At 53.2% G+C, this 12,180-nt stretch overlaps 1 protein-coding gene across 2 annotated transcripts in view; it reads right to left on the bottom strand.

Moving 5' to 3' along the window:
• Positions 1-3,974: 3,974 nt before the first annotated feature.
• CAPZB (capping actin protein of muscle Z-line subunit beta) overlaps positions 3,975-12,180 on the bottom strand; it is a 124,323-nt gene continuing 116,117 nt past the window's right edge. The window contains exons 7-10 of one of the 2 annotated variants that reach the window (XM_081305170.1): positions 9,516-9,581; positions 8,774-8,850; positions 7,351-7,463; positions 3,975-4,801 (exon numbers count right to left, since the gene is read on the bottom strand). In XM_081305170.1, coding sequence (XP_081161296.1) covers positions 7,361-7,463; positions 8,774-8,850; positions 9,516-9,581 — 246 coding nt within the window. In that variant the 3' untranslated portion in view covers positions 3,975-4,801; positions 7,351-7,360. The remainder of the gene's footprint in view (positions 4,802-7,350; positions 7,464-8,773; positions 8,851-9,515; positions 9,582-12,180) is intronic. The other variant, XM_081305169.1, reaches the window with a different exon arrangement.

Genomic DNA, 12,180 nt, shown 5'->3' with positions numbered 1-12,180 from the left:
GATGCTTAACAGTCCATCAAAGTGTTTGAGTGAGAAGTTCAGGGTAATGAGAATATAATTACATCCTGTGACAGTTCTACTCAGATACAATCCTAAGTGATCTGAAGGCCAGCTATGTAGGCAGGAGAATGTGGGCAATTAGTTGCTAGAGAAAAGTAAAGATTTCATTTACTTCTAAAAGCTCAAAGGGATACATACATATGATATAGTTTACTCATTCTACAGAGCTGTATTTATTTATTTTACACTAACTGGGGATTGGACACAGGGGCCCTACAAATAAGCTACATCCCCAACCCTTTTTATTTTTTGAGACAGGGTCTTGCCAAGTTGCTTAGGGTCTTGCTAAATTGCTGAGGCTCACCTTGAACTTGGGATCCTCCTGCCTCAGCCTCCCAAGCTGCAAGGATTTCAGGTGTGTGCCACCAAGCCTAACTTCTACAGAGCATTTATTGAGCACTAATTCCAGATTTAAAAGTTTCACAAAAGAGGCAGAGACAGTGATATGGGAGTGCTCATCTATGAAGAAATACTTTAAATGACAGAAAAGAAGAATGGAAAATTCGGATAAAGTATATTTCAGAATGTATTTTTTTTCTTTCTTTTTTTTTTTTTTTTGGTACTGGGGCTTGAACCCATGGATACTCCACCACTAGGTTACATTCCCAACCCTTTTTGTTTTCTGAGAGAGGGTCTTGCTAAATTGCCCAGGCTGGTCTCAAACTTGCAATCCTCCTGTCTCAGCCTCCTGAATTTCTGGGATTACAGTTATGTACTACCACATCTGGCTCAGAAACTTAATTTATAAGTTTATATAAAATGATGCTGATATTCTGAACTTTGTCTTTTTAAAAAGGTAATTGAATAGAGTAGGAGAGATAGACATGATAACCAAACTATAAATCAAGAAAGAGATAGCACAGACTAGTTTGGGCTAAAGAACCATCTGTTTAATAAATTGATCATTAATTTCACAGTAAACTGCAACATCTGTGAGAAAACCAGGCTCGGTGGTTCGTTCCTGTGGTCCAAGCTACTCGGGAGGCTAAGGCAGGAGGACATTGAGACTAGGAGTTCAAGGTCATCCTGGGCAACATAGTAAGAGCTGCCTCAAAAAACTCAAAACAACGGGGCTGGGATTGGGGCTCTGTGCAGAGCGCTTGTCTAGCATGTATGAGGCCCTGGGTTCGATCCTCAGCGCAACATAAAAATAAATAAAATAAAGCTATTGTGTCCATCTACAACTAAAAGTAAAAAATAAATAAATAAATAAAACAAAGCAGATCAGTAACAAAGTTTTCAAAATATTTGTAGCTAACTGGTCCAGTTTGACAGATTTAACAGCCTGTGATTAAGTAATGTGGTTTTCCTGCAGCGGGTGTTAAAAATCTTAGTTCTGTTGAGAATATAAAGCAGGGTGCTTAAACTTATTTTAACTTTTATAATATTTATAATATTGTTATAGTTTGGATGTGAGGTGTCCCCCAAAAGCTCACATGAGACAATACAAGAAGGTTCAGAGGAGAAATGACCGGACTATGAGAATCTTAAACCAATCAGTGGCTTAGTCCTCTGATGGGATTAACTGGGTGGTGGCTGGGGTGGTGGGTGTGGCTGGGGTGGTGGGGATTGGGCCGAGGTTTGGGAGTATACATTTGTATCTGAGCGTGGAGTCTCTCTGTTTCCTGATCATGATGTGAGCCGTTTCCCTCCTCCACACTCTCCGCCATGATGTTCAGCCTCAGCTCAAGCTCCAAGGAAGGGAGCTGCTGCCTATGGATGGTGACCTCTGAAACTGTGAGCCCCTAAATAAACCTTTTCTCCTGTACATTGGGCTCTTTTAGTCACAGCAGTGGAAAGCTAAAACAAATGTCTGCATGACTTATGTTTGGCCCTGGGTTCCATCCCCGGCACCAAAACAGCAACAGTAACAGAGAGAAAAGGAGAAAAAGCCAGTTCTTGGAACTCAGAAGTGGGCATGAGGGGCCTGCTGGGCACGGAGCAAGCAGCCAGGTGTGGGGCAAGTCTGGCTGTGGGGTGGAGCGGCTGCCCTCTGACCACCTGCCCGGACCTGTTCACAGGGAGAAGTCCTGTAGCCTCTTTGGCTTGTGAGGTTCAATGCCAGCCTCCAGCCCTGTGACTGCGAAGAGTAGGGGGTCAGACGGGACACTCCTTTCCCCAGTCCCTAGGGCTCCCTGATAACTGGAGAGCCCCTCACTCAGCAAGCAGCCCAGGGAGCTACATGGACTGAACTGTCACAGAAGGGCGAGGCTTCCACGTCTGGAAGGACAGAAGCCAAGGAGGCTCCAGGACTCTCTGAGCACTGCGTGCGGTGTGTGGAGGTGACATGGTGCACAGGCAGCAGAATGTCTAAGGCCTGCCAGCAGCCAGGGTCCCGTGCCCTTGGACGTGGAGCCAGAGCTGCCACGAAGCAGCTGCTTAGTGAATGTGCAGAGCCAGGGAGGCCCGAGCCTCAGGACCACCCCAGATAGGGCCCCTGTGGCTGATGTGTCTGGGCTGCAGCAGCGGGAGGGGAAGGTTTGGAGACCCCAGGGCCGTCCACCTGAGCCCTCACCCCTCCGGAGGTGCAGGCAGGCTGCTGGCTTCAGGGCCAGGGCTCCTGCCACCACACCCTGACAAGGTTGTCTCCTGTTCTGCTAAGTGCCACCGGGGAACTTCTAGGCGCTATCTAGTGACCCATGGGGTGGAGGACATGCCACTGCTGCCAAGTCCCAGGAGTCTGTCCCTGAGCCCATGGACCCAGCTGTTACAGGCCATTTTCTTAAAACTAATTTCTTAGGAATGCTCCCGCCGGGACCTCAGCCCACTGAGGAAACCAAGGAAGGGGCATGGAAAGGAGCGGCCGGGAGGTAGCAGAGGTGGCCTTAGGCCAGGCTACAAACTCTCCTCTTTGGCCACTCGATCCCTGCTGCCTTCATCTAAGAAACCCTTTAACAGCGCCCACTGTCCACGATCTCACAAACTTGACTTAGCATCAAGAAACTAGCAGTGGTGGCTCCTTGGAAGGCTCCAGAAGGCAGAGCAAGATCAGTCCTGTCATATGTCACAATTTCTGGGTTTCAAATGTCTGGTCACATGGCTCCACACCTAATAAAACAAGAAAACTCATTTATTCAGCACCTTGTTTGTGCCAGGCACTGTGTCAATATGACCCCGGGAGGCTGCCGCCCCCTACTGGACACAGGAGGAAATGGCTCGCTGGAGAGTCCCAGCCCAGGCCCAAAAGCCATTGTGCACACTTAAGATACACATTTTGGGATTCATCATCTCACAGTTACTCATTTTTTTCCCGCTGCTGTGAAAAAAGCTAAAAACCTAGCAGCCGGGTGAGAGGCGCACACCTGTAACCAGTGACTCGGGAGGCTGAGGCAGGAGGGCCTGAGGTTTGAGGGCAGCCTGGCAACTCAGATGCTGTCCCAAAAAAGAAAAATGGGCTGAGGATAGCTTAGTGGTTCAGTGCTCAGAACCAAAATAAATAATAATAATAATAAAAAAACAAGCTAAGTCAAGCTAGTGAGACTGAGGACTACAGGCCCTGAATAGGGTTTATTGGATGAGGGGGGGGCGAGGATCAAGTGGCCTCAAAGCCTAGGAAGGTAGGTGACAGGGCACTGGGTGGGAGGCAGCGCAGAGGAGAGAGCTGGGTCCTGAAGCGCTGTGGGGTTTTGAGGGGAGAGCCCTCAACTTTTACAGTCTGTTTCTTTGAATCTGCAAAAGGGGCATTTCCCCCACAGTGTGATGCCCACAGCTGAGTCGCCTGCGCATAGTAGGGGCTTGCTGGCTGCCTGTAGCTGCTGTGTTCCCAAGAAGGCAGGACGCTGAGGGCTGATCTGGGGTGGGGCAGGAGTGCTCCCGTGTGAGTCCCCTCCCCACCGTGCTCACCACCTCTGTCCCCACAGGCGCTAGGTCTCCACATGAGTCCACAGAAAAAACACAACAAGGCCAGTGTGAACTGCGTCCCAGTTTCTTTTTTATTTTTTTGTTCTTTTTTTCCTTTTTTTTTTAAGTATGGAGGCTCAAGTATAAGATGTAGATTTTTTTTGTTTAAGCTTTACAAAAAAAAAAAAAAACAAAATAAAACAAAAAACTCCTTTTGCATTCCATAAAAATTGACAGAAGAGCACCTGGCCAGAAGAGCAGGACGGTCACCCCACCCACACCGTGGTCTCTGCAGGACAGGGGCAGATCTGCGCAGGACGCAAGGCCGCCTCCCCCTCCTCCCAGAGCCAGCCCTGTCCCCCGACCCCCAGCCCCAAGCAACTCCCAAACACACATGGAATCAGATTTCCAGTTTTTCTTCTATCTTTCACACACCACAGTTATTTCATAAAATTTTTTTGTTTTACATTTTTTACACCAATGTAACAAAAAAGGTGGGAGGGGTGGCCGACAGACAGTGTATTTTATGCCTATAAATGGGGGGGACGGGGCCCAGGTGAACAGAAAACACAGGTCTCTATGGAAATATCGAGAGTTTCGATAGCAAAATGTGGTGGGAAGCAGGCCTCGGAGCCAGAGGAGGGTGTTTATCGGGCTTTATTCTCAGGGAGAGATGGCGCTGTGCGGTCGATGATGCAAGGTGTTATGTGACCTGCTGGGGAGGGAGGGGACAAGGAAAGGGAGCAGAAAACGAGTTTTCTAAGAAAGGAATCTAACGAGTGCATGGCGTGTCCGGTTGGCCGAAGCGGAGGTTTAGCACTGCTGCTTTCTCTTCAATGCCTCCACCAGGTCGTTCTTAAGAGCTTCTTGTTTTGATTTGTCTGCAAAAGTCTGCACAGACCTGCAAGGGAGGAAAGGAGCTGTGAGCGATGGAATGGGAGGAGGATGCGGAAGGGACCAGGCCTGGAGGGCGCTGAGCGGGCAGAGCTGCGGGACCTGCACCCTCTTGCCTTGCTGGGCCCCAGAGGCCTGCACAGGCACGTCACCGCTGCCCCGGGCCATGGGTGACCTGGCCCTAGCAACCAGAACCCCAGTCTGCTCCTTGGGGCACAGGCTGCAACACCTTCTGGAACCAGGCGGCTTCTAAGCACCATGTGGTGAAGACTCTTGGCTTCAGACCCGCGGCCCCAGGTGGCAGACTCAGGCTAGGGGCCAAAAGGAGCAGACTCTGGGCCGCGAGGCCCTCTACAGCGCTTCCCCCTTCTCCATTCCAGCCCTGCAGGAGAAGGATGCTCCCCTGGCAAGTCAGGGCGCAGCAGCACCCACAGGTGTCCAGGGACCTGCGTCTGTCTGTGTGTGCTGCAGTCACGTCAGGGCACAAGGCAAAGGCAAGGCTTCTGGCTTCTGCTGGGAGGCACTGTGGCTGTTAACGGCCCAGAAAAGCCCTCACCAAGCTCCAGGAGGTGGGGGGAGGGTGCCCTGGGCCCCCCACTGTCAATCCTGGATCTGTGGGGAAACTTCAGCAAAGCTAGAAACAGGGATTTAGACATTTACAATTTACAAAGTGCTGCTCATCATACACTGCGTGTCATTGGATCCTCACACGCATCTTGGAGTCTTCACCATTATTAACCCTCATTTATAGACAAGGAAACTGAGCTCCAAGAAATGCCCCCCCACAGCGATTCCCTGGGTGATCACTTGGTCAAATTTGCCCAACATTAGTAACTAACTCACTGAAATATTAACAACTGTGTAACAGTCTAGAAGCGGTGGGGACGGGAGGAAGCGAGCGTGGAATAGCGTGCTCAGCCAGGGTCTTGCTCCTGTCCACCCACCGTGACAGAGTGGGGAGGGAGCGTGCTGAGAAGGGGTAGCCAGGTGGAGCAGGGCCGGGAGGCCACAGCACCCCGGCCCGAGTTCTGGCTACCGAACCCTAGAAAATCAGGAAGAGTCCTCGGGAAGCTGAGAAGGGGCGCTGGTAAGAGAAGCCATCTGCACACAACTGAAAAAAGTCCCCATGAGAAACGCTGGCGTTAGGTTGATGCTGCCCGTCACCCTGGGCTGCCCCGGGATCTGCCACAGCCAGGGGCGGGGCAGGGCACCACTCCAGCAGCCCCGGGTCTCCAAAGCTCAGCTGGTACCAAGGGCTTCCTCAGCTCACAGCAGGGACGGGGACGGGGGCGGGGGTGGGAGGGCAAGGAGGCCAAGCAGCAGTGCGAGCCCCGGGCCTGGCGTGGCCGGCTCTTCTGCGGAGGAGGAGCTGAGCGCGCCAGGCCCGAGCTGAGTCTAGCCAGCCCCACCCCACAGAGGAGGATCAGGTGGGAGATGGGAAGTCAGAACGCGAGAGGCACCAAGAGCAGGGGCTCATCTCACAGGCAGAGCTGGGGAAAGTCACCTAGGCAGAGCATTCAGCAGGACGCACTCTGGGCAGTCGGGTGCCCGGTGCCCACCACCCACCAGGTTTTTTGTGCCAGGAGGCCAGCAGTGGGTGGCCAGGGAAGGGCACTGGGTGGTGCACCTCATGGAAGGCTTCCTTGGAGCACAGCAGGCCACCTGAAGGCCCCAGCTGAGGCTGGAGCTGTGGCCACCGTGGACCTCAAGCCAGTGCCCACGGCCTCAGTGCAGGAGGGCAGCCCCTCTGGCACGCACACGCCCTGGCCACCCCGCTGGCAGCCCCGTGCCTCTTCTGGGCCAGGCTTTTGTGTCCAGCCCTGGACCAGATGGGCTCCGCAGCCCCCTGCTCTTGTTTCTGGTTTCTAGAGGCAGCCTCCCCGCCCCCGCTCTCTAGGGTGCTGGCTGCTGCCGCACATCGTGGTTCCTGGCCATTAACCAACAAGAAGACCATTTTCCTTTCCAACAGCGCAATGCTGAGAATAGCCTCGGCTCGCTAGGGCGGAGGCCACGTTGCCAGACACCCCAGGTACCACAGGCACTGGTGCCCAAGGGCTCCCGCAGTAGCCAGGATGGCAGGTGATCACAGGGACTGCTACCCTTTCAAGGTCCATGTGCCACTAAGACTAGGGCTTATCTTGGTCCTGGGAAAGGAAAAGGGAGGACCTGCTGCACACCCACTGCACGAGGTGACAGAGCCAGAGACACTGCACGAGGTGACAGAAGAGGGCACAGACCCCTGCTTTGAGCTGGTGGGACAGGCGCACACAAGGGGCCTGCTAGTCACCGGACTGGGCTTCTTTAGGAGCAAAACCCCAAATCACACCTCTCCCCCACACCTGGCCTCCGCCCAGAGTACAGTGCACACACGCCACGCACATCACACGTGTCCGGGTTACGTGGGGCTGAGGCTGCATGTTAATGTGGCTGCTCACGGCCGTGAGCGGACTCGGAGGTTAGTGGTGGTTTAAATGGATGCGTAGCAGCTGGACGGCGGGTGTTGGCGGGTTGGTGAGTCCTGTTTAGTGGGGGTCTCACGCCTTTCAGGCAGGGTACCTGGATTGGCTTAGTTATCTGGCTGGATGTAGACCTGGCGCTGGGTCAGCACTTGAGAAAGCTCCCTCTGCAACTGTTTAAACTTGTGGTTGTCGGGGAGAGCATCAAGAGATCTACAGAGAGTGTTCAGAGAGGGTGAAGCCAGGGGGCGAGAGCACAGCAACGCAGAACACGGTGTAACAGCCAGGGAAACGCAGGGACAGGGGGGCCGCGGGAGTCCCCACTGCAGGTCTACCCGGGCAGTGGTCCTGGTTCTTGGGGCTCACACCAACCACCCAACACCACCAACTGCGCCACTTCTTGTTTCGCAGCCGTGACCTGGGGAGTTCGCTTCTCGGCCTTTTGGCCAGGATCAGCTGTAGTGTCTGACCCCCAGGACCACTGGGCTCTTACCTGCTGCAGGCCAGGAAGGAAAGGTGAGGGCCCAAAGGGGACTCCTCCTCTTTTTAAAACTGCACAGCAGACAACTTAAATGTGCCTCCCAGATAAATTCATAAGGCCGGGCAGCTGGCCCCCGAGGGGGTTGTGAGGTCTGGGCAGGGAAAGGGGCTGAGGGCTCCATCAAGGCCACCCTCCAGTCACCCTCCAGCCACACCTGGAGCTGGCTGCAGAATCCATCACAGACTTCATCTGACCCCACAAGCACCCTGCACCCTGCCTCCATGACTGGGAGGTGCTGAGCAGTGTGTGAAAGGTCACACAGCTCAGGTTGACGGGGTTTGGAGAAGCTCCCTCTTCCATGGCTGCCCCTGCACCAGCTGGGATCTGTCTCCTGCCCAGACCACCATGGACTCTGAGTCTCCAGAGAGCTTGCCGGCCTCTGCTTGGCTGACATGGCACAACTCAGGGTGTGAGATGGGTGGGGAACAGCTCAGGGCCTGGCAGAGCACAGAGCAGCCAGGGTCCTGTGCAGGCTGGAGGGGCTCTATCCAAATGCCATGCTCTGCAGCCAGGGGCCAGGGTCAGCCAGAGGCGACCGCCAGCACTCCCTCCCGTGTCCTGGGGTGTGGCTGCTGAAGCTCTCTCAGGCTCCAGCACCCAAGGGCCTGGACATGCTCTAGATGGGCCAGACACTCAGAGGAGCCTGGCTCCAGGGATGAGGGCACCAAAGGCTGTTAAGGAAGGTGAGTCCAGAAACAAAACGGTGGAGGCGAGAACCAAGAGTCACTGTGTGTGCAAAGTACCCAGGGTGCAGTACCCTCTGGAAGAAGCACAGCAATCCCAGAGGGAGGTACTTTTGCCCCATCTTATAGGGGGTGAAGGAAGAGAAGGCCCCCCATGGCATGGCTACTCACTAGCAGACCTGGGGCTTTTACTGAGGCAAGCGCTCCACCAACTGAGCTCTATCTCCAGCCCAGCTGGCAGACCTAGGACTCAAACCCGTGTCTTTCGGTTCCAAAACTTGTACTTTTAGGCACATTACCTCAGCCCGTTGACGATGTCCTTTGTTTTTCCAAAGTAGATCTCATTCAGTGTACTTCTGATTTTGTTTTCCATGTCCTGAGGAGGGGGGGAGAGAGGGGAGCCAGCATGGCCAGCAGTTAGGAAGGAAGCCTGAGGCCTATGCCCACCTGCCAACAGCTCAGCCTGCAGTCCCCACTATGGACACAGGGGGGCGGCGCACCACTGCACCAGCACCGGGAGCCCACTCTGGCTGCCAAGACCCCACCTATGACTTGTGCTCTGGCCTTGCGGTCCTGTCCTGGAGGAAGCCCATCCTAGGGCTGGCGGCCAACTCTGACCATGACTGGGAGCCGCTGAAACCACATCACCAGCCCTCAGCCTGGCCACCCCTTCTGTGAACAATTCTATGAAACTGGAGAGCGCTTCCCCCTCTTCAAACAACTTGGTGACAGGAAAGGCCAAGGCCGCCACAATGGAAGCTGCTCCAAGGCCGCCAGCGTTCCAGGCCTGTTTCCTTCCTGAGCCCAGGTCTCTGTTCACACCCAGTTCACTGCAGAGACAAGACTGGGCGCTTCCTAGAGCCAAGGACAGAGCGAGTCCTCCCGGAGCTCGCATCCAAATCACAAGGCTCTGAAAACCCCAGGCGCGGCGCAGGAGTTCAGGACAGAGCGGAGGATTCGCTCCAGAGAGAGGCACCAGCCCACCCCTGGTGAGCACGAGGAGGGAACCCACCCGAGTCCCGGAGCCCGAGGCCCACTCACCTCCACCAGGCGCCCAATATTGGCTATGTGCGGGGAGCAGTCGCTCACAGTTTCATCCTTCTCCATCTGAAAGACAGAAGCATTCCTGCAAATCAGAGAGGGCAGGGGCTCCAAGAAAGCCCAACTCTGAGGCTCGCAAAGGGCCCACAGTCCCCGCTGGTAGCTCTGTGGAGCCAGCCACAGGTGTAAGGGCCCCCCTTTTTAATTGATTTTTTAAAAATAAATGACAGCGGAATACATTACTATTCATATTACACAGTTTTTTTAATATTTATTTTTTAGTTGAAGTTGGACACAATACCTTTATTTCACTTACTTATTTTTATGTGGTGCTGAAGATCGAACCCAGGATCCCGCATATGCCAAGCAAGCTCTCTACTGCTGAGCCACAACCCCAGATAACAGTTTTTATACCTCTGGTTGTATATAAAGTATGTTCACACCAATTCGTGTCTTCATACATGTACTTTGGATGATGTGCATCATATCTCACCATCATTGTTAACCTCCTGCCCCCTCCCACCCCTCTGCCCTATCTAGAGTTCGTCTATTCCTCCCATGCTCCCCCTCCCTACCCCATTATGAGTCAGTCACCTTATATCAGAGAAAACATTCGGCATCTGTTTTTTGGGGGGATTGGCTAACATAGCATTATCTTCTCCAATGCCATCCGTTTACCTGCAAATGCCATTTTATTCTCTTTTATTGCTGAGTAATATTCCACTGTGTATATATGCCACATTTTTTTTTAATCCACTCATCTACTGAACTGTGCTGCTATATAAGGGCACATTTCTAGTACAAAACGATTGAAGTTTTGGGTCATCAATAGCCCAAGCAGCAAAACTGACATGATATTTCAGGAGAACATTTTTTGCTGCCTTGGGAGGAGCAGATACCTCCCCCGCCACAGCAGGGAGGGCGAGGGGGACTACCCTTGCCAGGTACTGGCTCATCCAGGGTCACCTGGAGAGGCTCACTCATATCTGTCTCTATTACCAACAGGTATAGGCACAAGCTGCTGATCACCAGTAAGCAACACCGAGTGCTGGCGGTGGGGGAATGACAACAGGCCAGCCTGACCGGAGCACCTGGCCGCCAACTGTGGGTTTCCCTGTGGCCAGCCTCACTTGTCTGATTTGCCTGTCTTATGCTTTATGCCTTGCTGAGCAAAGGGATAATTATATAAATGTGCAACGTCACTAGACTTAAGATAAGGACACACTGTTGTTAAAATTAAAAAAAAATTTTTTTTATTCTGGGGACTGACACTTAGAGGGGCTTAGCCACTCAGCCATATTCCCAACCTTTTTATATTTTATTAGAGAAGGTCTTGCTAAGTTGCCCAGGCTGACTTTGAACTCGAGCGCCTACTGCCTCAGCCCCCGAGCTGCTGGGATTACAGGCGTGTGCCACTGCACCCAGTTGAAAACAATCTGAGAGCTGGAGTAAGTTAATTAAGAAATGGAAAGAAAAGTCAGGACGGCCACAGAGCAGAGCCACGGCCGGCACCTCCCGAGGACAGGAAGGGGTGGGCGTGGGGTGGGACAGTGTGCTCAGGGGTCCACGACTCTGTGTCCCACCTGCTCCTGTGTGTCTTCATCAGGGTCAGTGACCGCAGGCTGGGAAGGCAGAACAGAGCCAGGTAAGCAGGGCCGAGAAGCAGACAGGTGAGCCGAGGGTAGCCAAGAACCGGGCACTTCAGATATCAGGCTTCAAGGTCAGATAAACCCGACAGCCCACACAGCAGTCCTTGCAAATGACGGCTGATGGCGTACTTGCTCCCAGAGGAGCAGGGACACTACCAGACCTGAGGGATGGAGGGCAAGGTGGTGGTAATATTCCACTGTGTATGTATGCCACTGAAGGCCCCATTGTGTGTATGTGTGTGTGGGGGGTACTGGGGACTGAACCAGGGGTGTTCTCCAATGGCTACATCCCTAGCCCCCCTTTTGTTTTGAGACAGGGTCTAGTTCGGAGGCTGAGGCTGATCTTGAACTTTCGATCTTCCTGTCCATCTGTAAATGCAGTGAGAGGCTGAGACAGGGAGATTGCAAGCTCGAAGCCAGGCTCAGTAACTTAGTTGAGACCCTGTCTCAAAATAAAAAACAAAAAGGGGTGAGGATGTGGCTTAGAAACTGATCCAGATACAAACTTTTTTTTTTTATTTTAGTATTTTTTTTCCCAAGATGAGGTGTCGCTATGCTGCTCATGAACTTGTGATCCTCAAGCATTAATTAGCCTTTTGAGTAGTGATGACAGATGTGTCACTGCAGCCAGCAGGCACTGGCTTTTAAGAGAGCCTTGGACAGAGTTCATCCACTTAAAAGCTGAGGGGTTTAAGAGGAGAAATGGGGTGCTCACTCAGCAGGATGCTATCAGAGGAGGACCCAGTTTACTGAGTGACAGTCTGGACCCCGTGGCCTTGCAGGGCCCTCCCAAAATCATGCCACTGAACCTCTACAGAACAAAGAGGCTGGTTCTGGAGGACAGCTGCCGAGGCCGGTTAAACGCAGAAGAGGGAGGGGAACGCTAGGATGATCGGCTTCCCAGCCTTGCTGGGCCCCAAACCATCCAGGGCACTCTTTGGTGAGTGATCTTGGGGTCTTGATCCTGGGAGACTGCAAAGGGCCCCCTAAGACTGGGGTGGTGTGAGCGCAGGGGA

Source organism: Spermophilus citellus (genome assembly GCF_964194105.1).
Source record: "Spermophilus citellus genome assembly, chromosome: 9".
NCBI lineage: Eukaryota > Metazoa > Chordata > Mammalia > Rodentia > Sciuridae > Spermophilus > Spermophilus citellus.
This window is presented reverse-complemented; position numbering and strand designations above follow the sequence as displayed.